This window comes from Phyllobates terribilis, unplaced genomic scaffold (genome assembly GCF_046119375.1).
Source record: "Phyllobates terribilis strain yellow unplaced genomic scaffold, ASM4611937v1 Scaffold_11__3_contigs__length_659146591, whole genome shotgun sequence".
Classification (NCBI taxonomy): Eukaryota; Metazoa; Chordata; class Amphibia; order Anura; family Dendrobatidae; genus Phyllobates; species Phyllobates terribilis.
The window spans coordinates 556,925,308-556,942,968 of NW_027362771.1; the positions used below are offsets into that span (position 1 = coordinate 556,925,308).

General features: G+C 43.9%; 1 protein-coding gene across 1 annotated transcript; it reads right to left on the bottom strand.

Moving 5' to 3' along the window:
- Positions 1 to 6,148: 6,148 nt before the first annotated feature.
- LOC141167362 (olfactory receptor 5G9-like) lies at positions 6,149 to 7,093 on the bottom strand. The gene has a single exon (XM_073654775.1). The coding sequence runs from the start codon at positions 7,091 to 7,093 to the stop codon at positions 6,149 to 6,151; it is 945 nt and encodes a 314-aa protein (XP_073510876.1).
- Between the last annotated feature and the right edge of the window lie 10,568 nt (positions 7,094 to 17,661).

The following is a 17,661-nucleotide window of genomic DNA, read 5'->3' on the forward strand; positions in this document are numbered from 1 at the left end:
AGGTTAGGCTGTCCTTCAAATAGGAGTGACTGGGGACCGTTTATGGACACCCGGCCGCCCCCAGGCAGCTGGGGACCGTGTGTGGACACCCGGCCGTGGGACGGCTGGGGACCGAGAATGGACACCCGGCCGCCCCCTGGTGGCTGGGGACCGAGTGAGGACACCCGGCCGCCGGGTGGCTGGGGACTGAGTATGGATACCAGGCCGCCGACGCAGCCATGACGTGGTGGCCAGATTCCGCCTCCACATGCCTAAAAGGCCCAATTTCAAGTGCAAGCAAGCTAGCAGTATGGTATTGCAGCCTGGGCGTGGGTTGGTGGCAGGCTGCACGCTTATGCTTGAATTCCAAGAAAACAAAGCAGATGCTGACTTCTATCATCATCATGATCCTCACCTTGGCACTCTCAACTCCCCTGATGGAGAAGCCAGGGCCCACCGGAGGAGTCTGGTTCTCTGGTGAGCTCATCAAATGCTGCCCTAAAGCAGGCCTGGCTAAGAAAAGAGTGTGCTGGAAGTTGACAGGAGAAATAGAGGCGGCTGGGGACCGTTTATAGACTCCCGACTGCCCCCAGGCGGCTGGGGACCATGTGTGGACACCCGGCCGCCGGGCAGCTGGGGACCGAGTATGGACACCCGGCCGCCCCCTGGCAGCTGGGGACCGAGCGTGGACACCCGGCCACTGGTCGGTTGGGGACTGAGTATGGATACCAGGCCACCGACGCAGCCATGACGTGGTGGCCAGATTCCGCCTCCACATGCCTAAAAGGCCCAATTTCAAGTGCAAGCAAGCTAGCAGTATGGTATTGCAGCCTGGGATGGGTGGGTGGCAGGTTGTACACTTACGCTTGCATTGCAAGAAAACAAAGCAGATGTTAATTTCTATCATCATCATGCTCCTCACCTTGGCACTCTCATCTCCCCTGATGGAGAAGCCAGGGCCCACTGGAGGAGACTGGTTCTCTGGTGGGCTCGTCCAATGCTACCCTAAAGCAAGCCGGGCTAAGAAAAGTGTGTGGGGGGAAGTTGACAAGAGAAATAGGGGCGGCTGGGGACCGTGTGTGGACACCCGGCCGCCCCTTGGCAGCTAGGGACCGAGCGTGGACACCCGGCCACCGGACGGCTGGGGACTGAGTATGCATACCAGGCCGCCGCTGCAGCCATGACGTGGTGGCCAGATTCAGCCTCCACAAGCTTAAAAGGCCCAATTTCAAGTGCAAGCACGCTAGCAGTATGGTATTGCAGCCTGAGGGTGGGTGGGTGGCAGGCTTCACACTTACGCTTGCATTCCAAGAAAACAAAGCAGATGCTAACTTCTATCATCATCATGCTCCTCCCCTTGGCACTCTCAACTCCCCTGATGGAGAAAACAGGGCCCACCGGAGGAGTCTGGTTCTCTGGTGGGCTCGTCCAATGCTGCCCTAAAGCAGGCCAGGCTAAGAAAAGTGTGCGGGAAGTTCAGCGGAGAAATAGGGGCGGCTGGGGACCGTTTATGGTGTGGACACCCGGCCACCGGGCAGATGGGGACTGAGTATGGATACCAGGCTGCCGACGCAGCCATGACATGGTGGCGGGCGTCTGCCTCCACATGCCTAAGCAAGCTAGCAGTATGCTATTGCAGCCTGGGGGTGGGTGGGTGGCAGGCTGCATACTTGCGCTTGCATTGCAAGGAATGGGGGAGGTACAATTGAACACTGCTCTGGGAGAAGGACGTGCACGGGGATAGTTGCAAGTCTGCATCTTCTGATGCGGCAAGGATCACTTCTGATGGGCACACTTTTAGGCAGTGACCTGGGTGTCAGAGATGCTTCCAGGGGTCTTCCCCATGCTGTTCCCATGTCTTTTCAGCACTGTATGCATGGGTCACACAGCACATGGCCAGATAAGGTTGTAAAATGTTAAAATGACATTTCCCAGTGAATGCATTTGTCACGGTTGAAAGCAATACAAAGTGCAAAAGCGCATAAAAAATGCTACTTGTGAACATAGCCCAAGGTGTGGAGGAGTATTTTTGCTTTTAGTTATTTATTTGACCTTATACACAAGTCTTTACCCTGGAAAGGAAGTTCCTTTCCGGGGAAAGCACTTTCAGTTTCGTTTTTGAACGTTTTCTTGTGACCCCGTAAAAGTGGCTTAATACCTCTGACCGCGCTGTTGACAGCAGTGACCTGGGGGTCAGAAACGCTTCCTGGGGCGATGCCCATGCTGTCCCCATGTCATTTGAGCACTGTCACTATAATTTGGGCACTTTTTAGGCACTCTACAGACTGCCGGGGGTCTCGCAGCAAAAATGCTCGGGTCTCCCATAGACTAACATTGGGCTCATTGCTCGGGTCGAGCACCTGAGTATCACGGCGAGCTCGGCCCGAGCTTCGAGCACCTGAGTATTTTAGTGCTCGCTCAACACTAGTGTTTACATAAGATTTTTGGGGATTTTTGTAGTATCTTTTGGGACAATTTTCTGGTGTGTTTTAAGACTAATAGAAATCATATGATAGCCATCCAATTACCTTAACCATTAAAAAACGAGTGCCTCTCATGTGAGGGAAATAGCCTGGCCAAAAATGTAATAATTTTGCAAAGCACATGCAAACAAGTAATATGTGCTATACACATTTGGTGTATCCTTATACAAGTAATATAAATAATCAGCTTTCACAATTCATTAAATCATCTCAGTAATCAATATGTATATAAATAAATATTAAAGTGACAGTGCAGGAAAAATGGTCACAATAATGAAAAACTAATCACTGAATGACAAAAAGAAATTTCAGAGTAGTAAAAGAAATTTCAGAGTTAGTAAAAAATAAATAATTAATGCAATAGGTGAAATGACATATGAATATCCATATACACCCAGTGGTGTCACCTAATAAGAGTTTCAATAAATAAATAAAGAAATATACATCTCCAAATGGCTATATCACTCATGAGAATGCTAAGACCTAACAGCATATAAGACGATACATGCAAAAGGATAATAGAATAGTCAAATACGCTACCTGAAAGATAGGAATGTGGAAAGCACATGTAATGACAGGAGGCGTCCCTCCACCCTTACGCACGTTTCGAATATCTTCTTCAGGGGAGTGTTTTAAGACTAATAAGCAATAATTTAAATGCTAAGGTGTTTAGCAGAAATTGCACAAAAACAGTTCAAAAACCTCCTAGATATCGTCTGAGCAAGTATCAAGCCTCTTCAAAGAGGAAAATGCTTGATGAATGGTCCACTCACTTAGTTTAAACACTTTGTGTTTTTGGAAATCTCAAGTGATAAGAAGAAAATCAAAAGCCTGAATTTATGAACAGCGAGTTTCGTTTTACATGGAAATGAATTTGTTCATTCTTTTAAGTGTTTTTTGAGTATTTTTTCATGAGGTTTTTGGAGCGGTCACCCTCTGAATCCGCCTGAAAACATGCCCTAAAACTTTGCTCAAATTGTTTCCATTTTATAAAGTTATAACACATCCACTGGACTCCTGCTGATCCTGAGAACATGGCTCTGAAATTCTTTGCACTTGGCTAGCTTTGGGAGAGTTATAGACAATGAATGGAGAGCAGGGGAACACACTACCATTGCTGCATTCTAACAGAGAATTTAAGAGACTTGATCTCTACCTTATTCACCTGTTCACTGAATAGGTGATTATAACTTACTAAGATCGTGTATGGTGGCTGCCGGACACATAGTTGATGAAAGGTATGTATCACGGGAGTGGTTGTCCTCTGATGTAAACCTGGGGTAATACTCTAGTACATATAGTAGTAAGAGGCTTTGTAGGGCATCCGGGCCAAGTTTACGGGCAGCCTGAAAGATGGGCAGGTCTGGTTGCCCACATACTCCACCCTTGGGTGTGGTTCATGTTGAAGAATGAGGCCTGTATGTCTCACACATGGTCTGTATGTGGAGGTAAGAAGGCCTCCAGTGTGATGTCTCCAGACTAAGCTGGTATACTGGATGCAATCCAGCCTGAGTGTCCTAGACTATCACTAAAGTGCTGTTATTGAAACTATTTACTTTGTTTTACCTGGACTAAAAGGCCTTTTATTTCCTTTGCTTGTGGTGCGGTTTATGTGGACTGAAATAAACCAGCCGGACTTGTAAATAGAAACGGTTCCTGTGATACCTCATCCCGCTCCTAAGTGAGTTGCATCGCCTCATTGGGAATAGGTCTTTAAGAGACGAGCCAACTTTGACCTTAAAGGGATTTGGAAGCTTTCCTTAAAATGCAACAAACTGTGACATAAAAAGTATAAATATTTGCATATCTTATCCCTCCTGAGCAAACAAATGTCACCAATTACCTACAGTGTATGCATTATAGTCATGTGGTTTTTTTATGTGATCGCTTTCTCTGATGTTCCAGGCTACCTTTACTTTAGTGCAGACTCTGTACAGTAGCTGGAGTCTTTCAGCGCATGCGCAGATCCACACAGCATCGACGCATGAGCTGGATATGTGCATATCATCTGAGGAATCATAACCGAAAAAAAATGAACTGAAGTAAAAGTTGGAATGCATGCAAAATAGGAGCATGTTCACACTGGCCATTAAACAGACAAAACTCAAGAAAGAAACAAAATGAACATATACTCTACTGTAAGCAAATAAGTGAAAGCAATAGTGCATAGAAATAACATAGGGTACTTAGCAAACAAAGGTTTTTTTTTATCAAAAAAAGCGTAAAAGCCATCCCAGCAGCGTCAAGGTGAACCACAATCGGGACGGTCCTAACCTCTACTATTGAAACCTTGCCATGTGTCAAAGTGACGTCAGTGTGAATAAGGGCTGAGCGGATTGCACTTGTCCGATTTATAAGCTAGTATGAGAAAGCCCTAAACATGAAACCACAAAGTCAATAGAAAGCTGTATATCTCTGCGCTCATTGACTCTTCCTCTAATGCTGTCCTTTGTTATTTAGGTAACATAATAGACCTGACATGCTGTATCCACTGTGATACTTTGAGATCTGGCAACTGTTTTAAACTAGATACTAAATTAGATTCTGCACATGCAAATTATGCACTTTTCAATATTGAAATTGCAACACAACGAAGAAAAAACCCAGGAATTATGGTAATCACAGGATGGATAGGCGTGTTACTGATATGCAAGTGATGAAAAAATGGAAGCTTAAAGCATATTGTTTAGTATGATTGTCACACACAAAAATACATGTACTTACAGGTCTTGGCTGCTATCAATTATTAATGGTTGTTGTGAAAAGGAATTATCTGCGACATCCACTTGGGCAAATCATCAAGATCTGCTGCTGGCAGCTCCCTTTGTATTTGCCAACCAATGTGCTGGATGGGAGAAAAGTCTGAAGCAGCTGCAGGCCATGATAGCACATTTAGGTCACACAGTCAGCTCACAGTAACATGTATGACATGCAGGCTGGTGTTGTCATGTTGAAAAATTGCTCCTGGGACACTTTAGCGAAACGCCCGTAGCACTGGATTCACCACCAAATAAATGCAATGCCAAGCTGTTAGTGTACCGGGAATGAACACTAGCTGGTTCCAGTTGCCGTGATCCCGTGAGTAAGGATGTAATTTTCACTCGTGAAGACCTTTTCATGGCATTGCCCATAAGTTCTCCAAATAAATTTTTGCCTATGATGGCATGCAAGACAAATGTGGGTCTCATCACTGAAGAGGATTGACCTTCATTTCAGCCTCCATTGACATCTTGCTCTGCACCATGATGTCCTTGAGTTTGGTGGTGTGAGCTCAATGGAACACCTGGATAACTAGCCCATTAAGCATATCTTGGACGTCATTGGTCGGCAGTTGCAAATTGAGCTGCCAGCAACGGATCTTGATGATTTAAGTGCATTCATTGTAGAAAAACATTCCGCACACAACCATTAATAGCATCATTGATAGTAGCTAAGGCAGTAAGTGTGGAGATTTCTGCACGTGGCGCTCATACTCCATATTGAAAAAATCAAGATATTTTGAAATTGTTGTTTCCATTTTGGCATCATTTGCAGCAGATTAGTAACATGTCTATACATCCTGTGATTTTCATAATTTCATGACTCTTCCTTCTTGGTGTTGCAATTTCAATGTATTGGTTTAATTTATAGTTCGATACAATATACCATCCTTTAAAAATAAGTTTACTGAACTCTGAAAAAAAGGACTAAGTGTGTACTAAAACTTTAACAGCTAATATATTTTTTACTGCTCTTTTAACTTCTGCATTTTTAAAACTGTAGATGATAGGATTCAATAATGGGGATGCCACGGTGTAAAATATGGAGAATACCTTGTCAATACTGTCTAAATTTAATCCTAAGCTTGGACGAAAATAAATTCCGAATACAGTGCTATAGAATGAGATAACAACAAAAAGGTGGGAGGCGCAGGTGGAAAATGCTTTGTGTCTTCCTTCTGCTGAATTAATTCCTAAAATATTATATATTATTAACACATAAGACATCAGAATGACGATAAAGGAAACAACCCCCATTATGAAAGCCATCAAAAAGACAACAAGTTTTCGGATGTAAGCGTAGACACATGTGAGCTTCAGAAGTGGGGGGATGTCACAATAGAAGTGATTTATTTCATTGGAGCCACATAAAGGGAATTTAAAAACCGTTATGGTATGAGTGATGGATGCCAAGAAGCTGCTAAAATAGGTTCCAGATACCAAAGCCCAGCACGTAGACTTGTTCATAATGCTATGATAAGCAAGTGGTTGGCAAATTGCTACGTAACGGTCATATGCCATAGAAGTGACCAAGAAGCTCTCAGATGTGGCAAACATAGCAAAAGTAAACATTTGAGTGGCACAACCCAAGAATGAAATAGACTTGGACTCCGAGGTAAAATCTGCCAGCATCTTGGGGGTAATAGTCGAAGAATAACATAGGTCTACAAAAGACAAATGACTAAGGAAAAAATACATGGGAGTATGAAGATGATGGTTCATCACTATTAAAATCATCAAACAAAGGTTACTCAAAAAGGAACAGGCATAGACGATTAAAAATAGAATAAATAATAGTAATTGAAGACCAGGCTCCTTGGTTAATCCTATCAAAATGAACTGGGTAAAAGCCGTGTGGTTCACAATGTTCATTATGAATCTAAACAAGAATTAAAGAGAATTATAGTTCAACACATACATCTAGGATCCTCTCATTTTATTAGAGATGAAAATGTCATACAAAAATTGTTTTTTAATGGTTTATCATATATCTATAGTGTACAGAGGAGCAGAACGATCCATGGAGGACTGAGTTTGAGTCCAAATTTCGGAAATTCGCTGTTTCCCCCAAATTCAAACACTTTGAGATTCGATTTGCAAAAAAAACTTTCCTTGCACCATTTCTCACACTGCTGAAGCTTAAGAAAGCTGATTAATGTATTTTTGCGTGGACACATGGGCATACTCATAATGCCCTGCAAGTTTTCACATCTAGTAGATTATCATACCTTGTACAGTGGTGGTCAGTATCTGGGCCATCACAGACCAGCAGCTCTTAGTGGAGCACAGTTTGTACAGCAGAGTCGTTTTCTACCTCCCGAGTCACTGGGTAAGTCTGTCTCTCCTGTCGAGTGTAAGCTCTTATGGTCAGTGGGGTCCACTCTCTTCTGTAGTGTGTGCTCTTCTGGTCAGCGGGGTCCTCTCTCGCTCTCTCTTGTGCAGAGTGCAAGCGCTTATGGTCTTCTCTCCTATAGAGTATAAGCTCTTATGGTCATCGTAGTTCTCTTTCTCTTCTGTAGAGTGTAAGCTCTTCCTGGCTCTCACAAGTAGAGTGTAAGCTTTTATGGTAAGCAGGGTCCTCTCTCTCGCCCTCATCTGTAAGGTGTAAGCTCTAATGATTATCGGGGTCATCTCTCTCTCCTGTAGAGTATAAGCTCTTATGATCAGCAGGGTCGTCTCTCTCTCTCCTGTAGAGTATAAGCTCTTATGGTCATCGTGGTTCTCTCTCTTCCTGCCTCTCACCAGTAGAGTGTAAGCTTTTATGTTCAGCGGGGTCCTCTCTCTTTCCCGCACCTGTAGAGCATAAGCTCTTACATTCAGCGAGGTCGTCTCTCTCTCCTGTAGAGCATAAGCTGTTATGTCTGAAAGGGTCTTTTCTCTCTCTCACCTGTAGAGTGTAAGCTCTTATGTCTGAAAGGGTCTTTTCTCTCTCTCACCTGTAGCGTGTAAGCTCTCATAATCAGTGGGATCTTCTTTCTCTGTCCTGTAGAGTGTAAGTTCTTATGGTCAGTGGGGTCTTCTCTCTCTCTCCTGTCCCCCTTATGTATTTTCTAAGCAATTACAAATTTTCAAGTATTGAGATTCATGCAAATTTATTAACCGCGAATCAAACTTTGAGGAAAAATTCAGGAAAACTGTGAATTTGAATTTCAAAAGATCTCATCTCTACTATTTTATGCTTGGTTCTTTAAAGTCATATGTAGATTGTGATGTAATTAGAGGCCAAAAATTAGATGTGGTAGGTAAATTTTTTTTTATGTGGTAAAGCTATAATTTAGCACAAAAAAATTATAAACGTAATTTCCCGTGGATCAACAAAATCATATATTGGCCATGAAAAGTTATATTGATATGAAAAAAATAACTTCATAATTTGACTCCCTACATGCATCCTTTTCTTGGAAATTGTTTGAATTGCTGTCCATTACTGTGATCCACAAACCTTATACTATGACCACATCATCTAATGGGCGATAGCACCAGATTCAAAACTGATTTATGCACCATCACATTTTCTTCAACTAGATCACAACATGCTAACAAAACCCTGCAAGTCACGTGACAAACAATGGGTGGTAACACATAAAAACATACAGCAAAAGTATCTCTTGACAAAGTATCATGAAATCACGTTTTGTTTTGTCTAAACCAAAATTAACCCAGAGCAGAACATAAAGTAATAAGAGCCACAAAACAAATACAAACCATAGATAGGACCCCTGAACAAACAAACACAGACCCCATATCAGAGCTCATAGACAAGCACAGAATCTCAGACTAAACAATGTGAAGATCGATGCACTTAGTTTTCTTTTTTTCCTTTTTGTCAGAAAAATACAACATGCACATCAAATCCCAATAACTAGCTTTGCTTTTTTTTTATTTATTTCAATTCTTTTTTTCTTATTCTATTTACACGCCGATTAAGTTGAAAAAACAATATTAGGACTCCAAAATTATTCCTCAAAGATCACAGTCAACAATTGTTTTTCATGTTTGTAGGTATCACACAAAAGTTTGAAAGTTGTGCACCAAAAAGTTGCAGTGGTGCCTTAGCCACTGGAGAGACTGAAAGTAAAGAGCAAAGCAGGAAAAAACTAATTTATGTTTTAAAGTTACAATTTTTGAAGCAAATACTGGGATTTCCTGAAATCCCGATGATGCAAAATTTTGATCCTTGTGAAAACTACATTACCTTTGAGAAAACATAAGATACAGATCTGTTCTTATCGTATTTTATGAATGCATTCGGTAGGTTTTTATCGTATCTCAAATAGTCTTATGGGAAATTATTGGTGTTCTTGGGATTAATTATTTTTCTGTACATAAAAGAAAATACAGCTAATTATGAAACATCACTCTTTAACCCCTTAATGGTCCTTGACAGATATATACATATTATATATATAGTGGGTACGGAAAGTATTCAGACCGCTTTACATTTTTCATTCTTTGTTTCATTGCATCCATTTGGTAAATATTAAAAGGTTCATGTTTTTCTCATTAAAGTACACTCTGCACCCCATCTTGACAGAAAAAAACAGAAATGTAGAAATTTTTGCAAATTTATTAAAAAAGAAAAACTGAAATATCACATGGTCATAAGTATTCAGACACTTTGCTCAGACACTCATATTTAAGGCTGCGTAAACGCTTGTAAAACGCATGTATATCCGCACCCCATGGTCCCCAATGGCATTCCGCAATGTCAATGCTCATGCTGCGGATTTTTCCGCAGCGTATATGCTGCGGTCAAAAATCCGCAGCATGTTCATTAATTTTGCGTTTCCGCATGCGGATGGTACCCAAGTCTGGAGGAGAGGAGACTCTCATCCAGACCTGGGTACCAAAGAACCTGTAAAAAAAAGAATAAAATAAAGTTTATACTTATCTTCTGATGTTTTCCCTCCGTCGCGCTGTTGTGTGAAGGACCTGCCACGTCATTGAGTCATGTGACCCATCACATGACTCAATGACGTCACCGCAGGTCCTGCACACAACAGCGTGAGCCGCTCAAGACTCCGGACGGGGCACAGAATGCATCGGTAGGTGAGTATAAACTTTATTTTTTTATTTTTTACCATTCTGATTCTTTTTTTTAACTATTACTTGGTCACACTATATAAATCCATGCCGGTTGCATGGATTTATATAGTGTGAACAAGTTGTCAAGCACTTTTCCAAGTGATGCTTAAATCACTTGGAGAAGTGCTTGATAACCTGCATGCGGAAATGCATGCAAAGACGCTGCAAAAACGCCTCACAAACGCTTCTACCTGGCGGGAAAACCGCATGTAAAATCCGCATGCGATTTTCCCGCCAGGGAGAAGCGTAAAAAATATGCTTCAGTTCCGCAACGTGGGCACTTAGCCTAAGTCACATGCTGTCCATTTCCTTGTGATCCTCCTTGAGATGGTTCTACTCCTTCATTGGAGTCCAGCTGTGTTTAATTAAACTGATAGGACTTGATTTGGAAAGGCACACACCTGTCTATATAAGACCTCACAGCTCACAGTGCATGTCAGACCAAATGAGAATCATGAGCTCAAAGGAACTGCCCAAACAAAGAGTGAAAATTTTAAAGGGATCTGAATACTTTCTGTACCCACAGTATGTACATATACAGTACAGACCAAAAGTTTGGACACACCTTCTTATTTAAAGATTTTTCTGTATTTTCATGGCTATGAAAATTGGACATTCACACTGAAGGCATCAAAACTATGAAAATACAAAAAAATCTTTAAATGAGAAGGTGTGTCCAAACTTTTGGTCTGTGCTGTATATCATGAAGCAGGTAGAGATGTATGGCTCTGGCTCAGGAGCTGAGCCCAATCCATACAGTGCAAATGCCAGCTGTGTTACACAGACATCATCTGTCTCTAACAAGTGATCAGAGCTTGCTTCAAACAAATGTAGTTAATGCAAGTGTATAAAGTGTGACTCTGCTTTAGGGATAGCTGAGTTAAAAGGGTTCTCTCTGAAAAAAAAATATACAACATACTATTCTATTTTCAATTTGGAATACATTTTTTTTATTTAATAATAAAAACATTAATAATGATAATTATTATTCATTTTCTAATATAATAAAAAAAAATATACTACTAGTAACAAAGCTACAAACCATTTGAGAAAGTCTGTGGTCTGTTACTCTCATGTACACATTATAGACAGCTGAAAATTGTGGTCTATGTTGTGTCTTCAGGTAAGTTTTAGGGCTCGTGCCGATGACCATATTTTTGGTCCTAGTGCGATCCGACAAAACATTGAATCGCTCTCAGACCAATGTTATTCTATGGGGCCATGCACTTCGAATTTTTCCTTGGACAGAGTATGCCTGAGGAAAAAAATTACAGTGTGCACAATTTGCATCCATAATTTGAATAATACTAGGCAATGCAAGTCAATGAGTCTATAAAAAAAAAAAAAATCGAACCTCACTCGGATGAAATCCAAGTGCAGTCCAATTTTCACAGACTGACAGAATAACGAAGATGAAGAAATTTTTTCCATATTCTGCTCACCCGAAAAAATTGGATCACACTCTGACCAGTGTGTGATTAGTATACTTGAACTGATATTCTAGGATGGCAAAAATATGTCTCGTGTGACCCTAGCCTAAGGTGAATTTTTAATTTTGAGTTGTAAAATTTCACAAATAAAATTGACAAGTTTTGATTATTACTAGTGTTGAGTGAGCATGCTCGACACTGCTCGGTACTTGCCCGAGCATCTCACTACTCGGGATGTTCGGCGAGCACCGAGCATTTCCGGGTTACTCGGGCGGGAGCTCGGGTCTCCGCCCTGCACATTTGGCGCTCTTTACTGAGCCAATGAACATGCAGGGATTGCCAGCCAGTCACTGTAATGCCGCAGCCATGTTGGTTGTGGGCATTACAGTGATTGGCTGGCCGCACAGCATCACCTCGAGTATTTTAAAACCGGGCGCCGCCATCTTGGACACAGTCACTCCGGATCAGACAGTGTAGGGAGAGTGCCGCTGAGCTAGGGAGAGATTTATACTGCGAAATAGGTAGTGAAGGGTCTGTAAAGCCTGCAAAATCAAACAAACAGTCCTTCTGAGGACTAATATCCATCCCAGATATCAGGCAAGTAACAAACAAGGCATTACAGTCATGTGTGATGCTGCTGCTCAAATTGCTAGACTTAGCCCCACGTCTCAGGGGCCAGGAAAAATCCTTTTTTTTATCTAAATCGTCTTTTTTTTTCCCTCAGTCAGACTGTACAAATACCCGTCTTATTAACCTTTTGGTATCCCCCCCCCAAAAAAAAATTGAGTGTGTCTGTGAGTGTTCAGACACAAATATATCTGTTTAAAAGAGTCTGGTTTCGGCCAGATAACTAGAACTGTGGTTTTGCAGTACTTTGGTTCAAATCTCTTTATTATCCACTTTTTTTGCCTTTTTTCCATAAAAAAAACAGTTTGAGTGTCTCGCTGACTGTTCAGAAACAAATATATCTGTTTAAAAGATTCTGGTGTAGGCCAGAGAACTAGAACTGTGGTTTTCATCTTCCACGGTTCAAATCTGGGTGTAATCCACCTTTTTGCCTTTTTTACATAAAAAAACAGTATGAGTGTCTCACTGACTGTTCAGAAACAAATATATCTGTTTAAAAGATTCTGGTGTAGGCCAGAGAACTAGGACTGTGGTTCTCCTCTTCCAAGGTTCAAATCTACAGTAGGTGTAATCCACCTTTTTGCCTTTTTTACATAAAAGAAACAGTTTGACAGTCTCGCTGACTGTTCAGACACAAATATATGTTTAAAAGATTCTGGTGTAGGCCAGAAAACTAGAACTGTGGTTTTCCTTTTCCACGGTTCTAATCTCCTTTTTATTACCCTTTTTCCACTGATAGTGCGAGGGTAAGCTATTTTACTTCATTTACAATGGGCAAAGCGCGTGGCAAGGGACGTGGAACTGGACGTTCTGGTGATGGTGCGTGCAGAGGATGGGGCCGTGGCCAAGGTGAAAATGTGCCAAAACCAACAGCCACATCTTCTCGCTCCCAGTTCTTGACCGAATTACTATGGAAGCACACAACAAAACCAATATTGCGAACTGATCAGTGTGAACAGGTTATTAATTGAATAGCAGATAATGCTTCCAGTCACCTGGGCACCACTACCTCTGGTCTGTCTTCCACACGGTCAAGTCTTAGTAGCCATGAGTCTCGACCGCATACTCCTCCTCACCCTGATGCTCCTTCCTCCCACCATGTCGAGTGTCGTCAGAGAGCAACTGATCCCACAGTTGGCCACTCTGAAGAGCTGTTCACTGGTCCATTTCCATATATGGGCCCCTCGCCTGCTCCGCTTGAAGTGGTGGAAGAGGGGATCGCATGTAGCAATGGCCAAATATTTGAACAGCCATGGCCACAGGAAGGCGACGCTGGCAATTTGTCACAAGAGGTGGACGATTACGAGACACAATTGCCATGAAGGGAGGAGGACCGTGGTGTGGAAATGGAAGAGGAGGAGGTGGTGGATGATCTAGTAACTGACCCAACATGCCAGGAGGACACGCAGAGCGAGGCCAGCAGCACGCAGGGGGTGGGAGGCAGAGTACCCCAACAGGCAGGAAGAAGCAGTGTGGTGGCCGCAGACAGAAGGCGGGCAACTGTTCCCCGTAACACCAACACGAGGGACGTTGCCAGTACTACCGGTAGGTCTTCCAGAGTCTGGAATTTTTTTAAAGACTCTGCTGATAACCCCAAAAAGGCCATTTGTACCACCTGCCAGGCCAGCATCAGCAGGAGTTACAAAACTACCAGCCTGACCACCACCAGCATGATCAGGCACATGTCAGCAAAGCACCCGACTTTGTGGGGTGAACCCCAGGGTCCACGACCAGTGTCAGCGGGTGTCACCACTGCTTCTTCTGCTGTTGTGCGTGTAAGAGAACCCCCTGTTGTGCGTGCAAGGCAATCCCCTGTCCATACTGCATGTAAAGATGCCCCCTCCTCTCAGTCTTCACTTGTTATGGCAGTTTCTCAAGAAACAGCATCAACGTCCACGTCCCACCGCAGCGTTCAATTGTCCATATCCCAGACCTTTGAACGAAAGCATAAATTCGCAGCCAACGCCCCACAGGCCACAGTCCTAAATTCACGCATTTCATGACTGCTTGCGTTGGAAATGCTGCCTTTTAGGCTGGTGGAGACAGAATCCTTCCACAACCTTAAGGCGGTGGCCGCCCCTCGGTACTCGGTCCCCAGCCGACACTATTTTACCCGGTGTGCCATCCCCGCACTACACAAGCACGTGTCCCAAAACATCTGCCGTGCCCTCAACAACGCAGTTACTGGGAGAGTCCACCTGACAACAGACACGTGGACAAGTGCTTGTGGCCAGGGACGGTACATCTCCATGACGGCACACTGGGTAAACATAGTGGTAGCCGGGAACCAGTCGGACCTTGGGAGGCAACCCATCCTCCCAACACCGAGGTGTGTGGGCCCTAAGTCAGTCAGAGTTGCCCCCACAGTGTACAGATCCTGCGCATCATCCTCCTCTTCATGTTCAGCCTCTATCTCAGATATCACCACATCAGTTACAATCTGGAAGCACTGCAGTACTGCCTCAGCCAAGCGGCAACAGGCTGTGCTGAAACTCATAAGCTTATGTGATAAACCTCACACTGCTTGCGAGTTGTGGACAGCTGTGAAAGAGCAGGCAGATCTGTGGCTGAGACCGCAGGCATGGTCGTGTGTGACAATGGCAGTAACCTGGTGGCGGCTCTGAGGTGAGGCGAGATCACACACGTACCATGCCTGGCTCATGTGCTTAACCTTGTGTTTCAGCGGTTTCTTAAATCGCACCCCGAGTTGCCTGATCTGCTCATCAAAGTACGCCGCCTGTCAGCTCATTTTCGCAAGTCAGCTGCAGCTTCCGCCACCCTTGCTGTGTTGCAGCAGCATTTGCAGATTCCGGCACACCGACCGCCCCCTGGTGGCTGGGGACCGAGTGTGGACACCCGGCCGACGGGCGGCTGGGGACTGAGTATGGATACCAGGCCATCGACGCAGCCATGACATGGTGGCTGGCGTCTGCCTCCACAAGCCTTAAAGGCCTCATTTCAACTTCAAGCAAACTAGCAGTATGGTATTGCAGCCGGGGGGTGGGTGGGTGGCAGGCTGTACACTTACGCTTGCATTCCAAGAAAACAAAGCAAATGCTAACTTCTATCATCATCATCATGCTCTTCACCTTGGCACTCTCAACTCCCCTGATGGAGAAGCCAGGGCCCACCGGAGGAGTCTGGTTGTCTGGTGGGCTCTTCAAATGCTGCCCTAAAGCAGGCCAGACTAAGAAAAGTTTGGGGAAGGATACCAGGACAAATAGTGGCGGCTGGGGACTGAGTATGGAGACCTCGCTGCTGAAGCAGCCATGAGGTAGTGGCCAGCTTCGGCCTCCTCCAAACTAAAAGGCCCCATTTCAAGTGCAAGCTAGCAGTATGGTATTGCAGCCTGCGGGTGGGTGGGTGGTTGGCTGCATATTTGCGCTTACAGTGCAAGGAATGGGGGAGGTACAATTGAACATTGCCCTGGGACGACTTGCACGGGGATAGTTGCAAGTCTGCATCTTCTGATGCGGCAAGGATCACTTCTGATGGGCAAACTTTTAGGCAGTGACGTGGGTGTCAGAGATTCTTCCAGGGGTCTTCCCCATGCTGTTCCCATGTCTTTTCAGCACTGTATGCATGTGTCACACAGCACATGGCCAGATAAGGTTGTAAAATGTTAAAATGACATTTCCCGGTGAATGCATTTGTCACGGTTGAAAGCAGTACAAAAGTGCAAAAACGCATAAAAAATGCTACTTGTGAACATAGCCCAAGATGTGGAGGAGTATTTTTGTTTTTGGTTATTTATTTTACCTTATACGCAAGTCTTTACCCTGGAAAGGAAATTCCTTAACATATTTCACAGGAAAACAGTTTCAGTTTAGCTTTTGAACGTTTTATTGTGAGCCCGTAGAACTGGCTTAATACCTCTGACCACGTTGTTGACAGCAGTGACCTGGGGGTCAGTAATGATTTCTTTGTGATCCCCATGCTGTTGCCATGTCATTTGAGCACTGTCACTATCGTTTTGGGCACTTTTTAGGCTTTCTACAGACTGCCGGTGGTACCGAAGCAAAAATGCTCAGGTCTCCCATAGACTAACATTGGGCTCGTTGCTCAGGTCGAGCACCCGAGTATCACGGTGAGCTCGGCCTGAGCTTCGAGCATCCGAGCATTTTAGTGCTCGCTCAACACTGATAATTGCGGTAAGATCACAAATAAAAAAAAAATGTCTTCATAAATCACAAAAAAAAATCAAATGGTATTTCCACGATCTTGAATATAGGGTAAGAAAACGTTTATAAATAAGGACGTAACTTGAAGCTCCAGGGCCCAAATTCAACATTTTTTAACAGGGCCCCGAACTTCATGGCATTGTTAGTATTCGTTTCGCCTTCAGTGGTAGAGTTGCCAATGGACTCCTTAAAGAGGTGGTCCACTCTTATGATATTGATGACCCCCACAGATAAGTTTCTCTCATTTGTACAAGAGCTGATCTGTTTTAACCAGGAATGGCCATTAAACAGCTGTGCTGCTTCACTCCGTATACTATTTTTATAGAGCCATCGTTAGTGATGGAAACTAATTGAGGTGTTGGACACTGGACATTGGACACCCACTAATATAGTACCGATGACCTATCTATGGCCCCCTGAAAAGCCTCAGGACCCAACAGGAAGTGCAGAAAGAAAATAAAGAATGACCAGTAGACCATAACTAATAGTAATGGTGCAACTCTGAAGCCCAGCTCACATTTTCAACATGTCAGAAAAAGTGGATTATATTAGTGGAAAAATTTTGCGATTAGTGTTGACCAAATTTGTTCTGCATTTCAAATTCGAGTTTGTGTTCGGAGTTCCGGCTTGTTCGCGCAAAAAAATCGGCTCTGCCCATGAACATCCATGATTTGCCATGCAGGTATTTTTGGCGCGAACAAGCTGGAACCCCGGACACGTTCCCAAATTTGAAATGCCAAACAAATTCGGTCAACACTACTTGCGATCACCATCATATACATGTCTGTTGTTGATGACGCGCCCCCTGGGCCTTGGGGTACTCGGCAGCCAGGCCGGTGGATGCTGGGGGAGATGTCACAGTGGCGGTGACCCGGTCCCTGACCCAGGGCGTTCATTAAAAAGGGGAATATTTATATGTTTTTTGTATTTTTAAAGTTTGTGACGCCACCTGTGGTTTCTGGTAATAGGTACCAGCGCTGCGGCAGACCTCTGGGGCAGTTGATTGGGCAGTTGGGTTGGAACGGCTCCCCACAGGTGGAGCGGGCCCCAGGGCAGTGTGGATGAAAGGGGATGTAGGTGAAAGGTGGCCAGGTTGGATCAGGGGGAATGACGGACA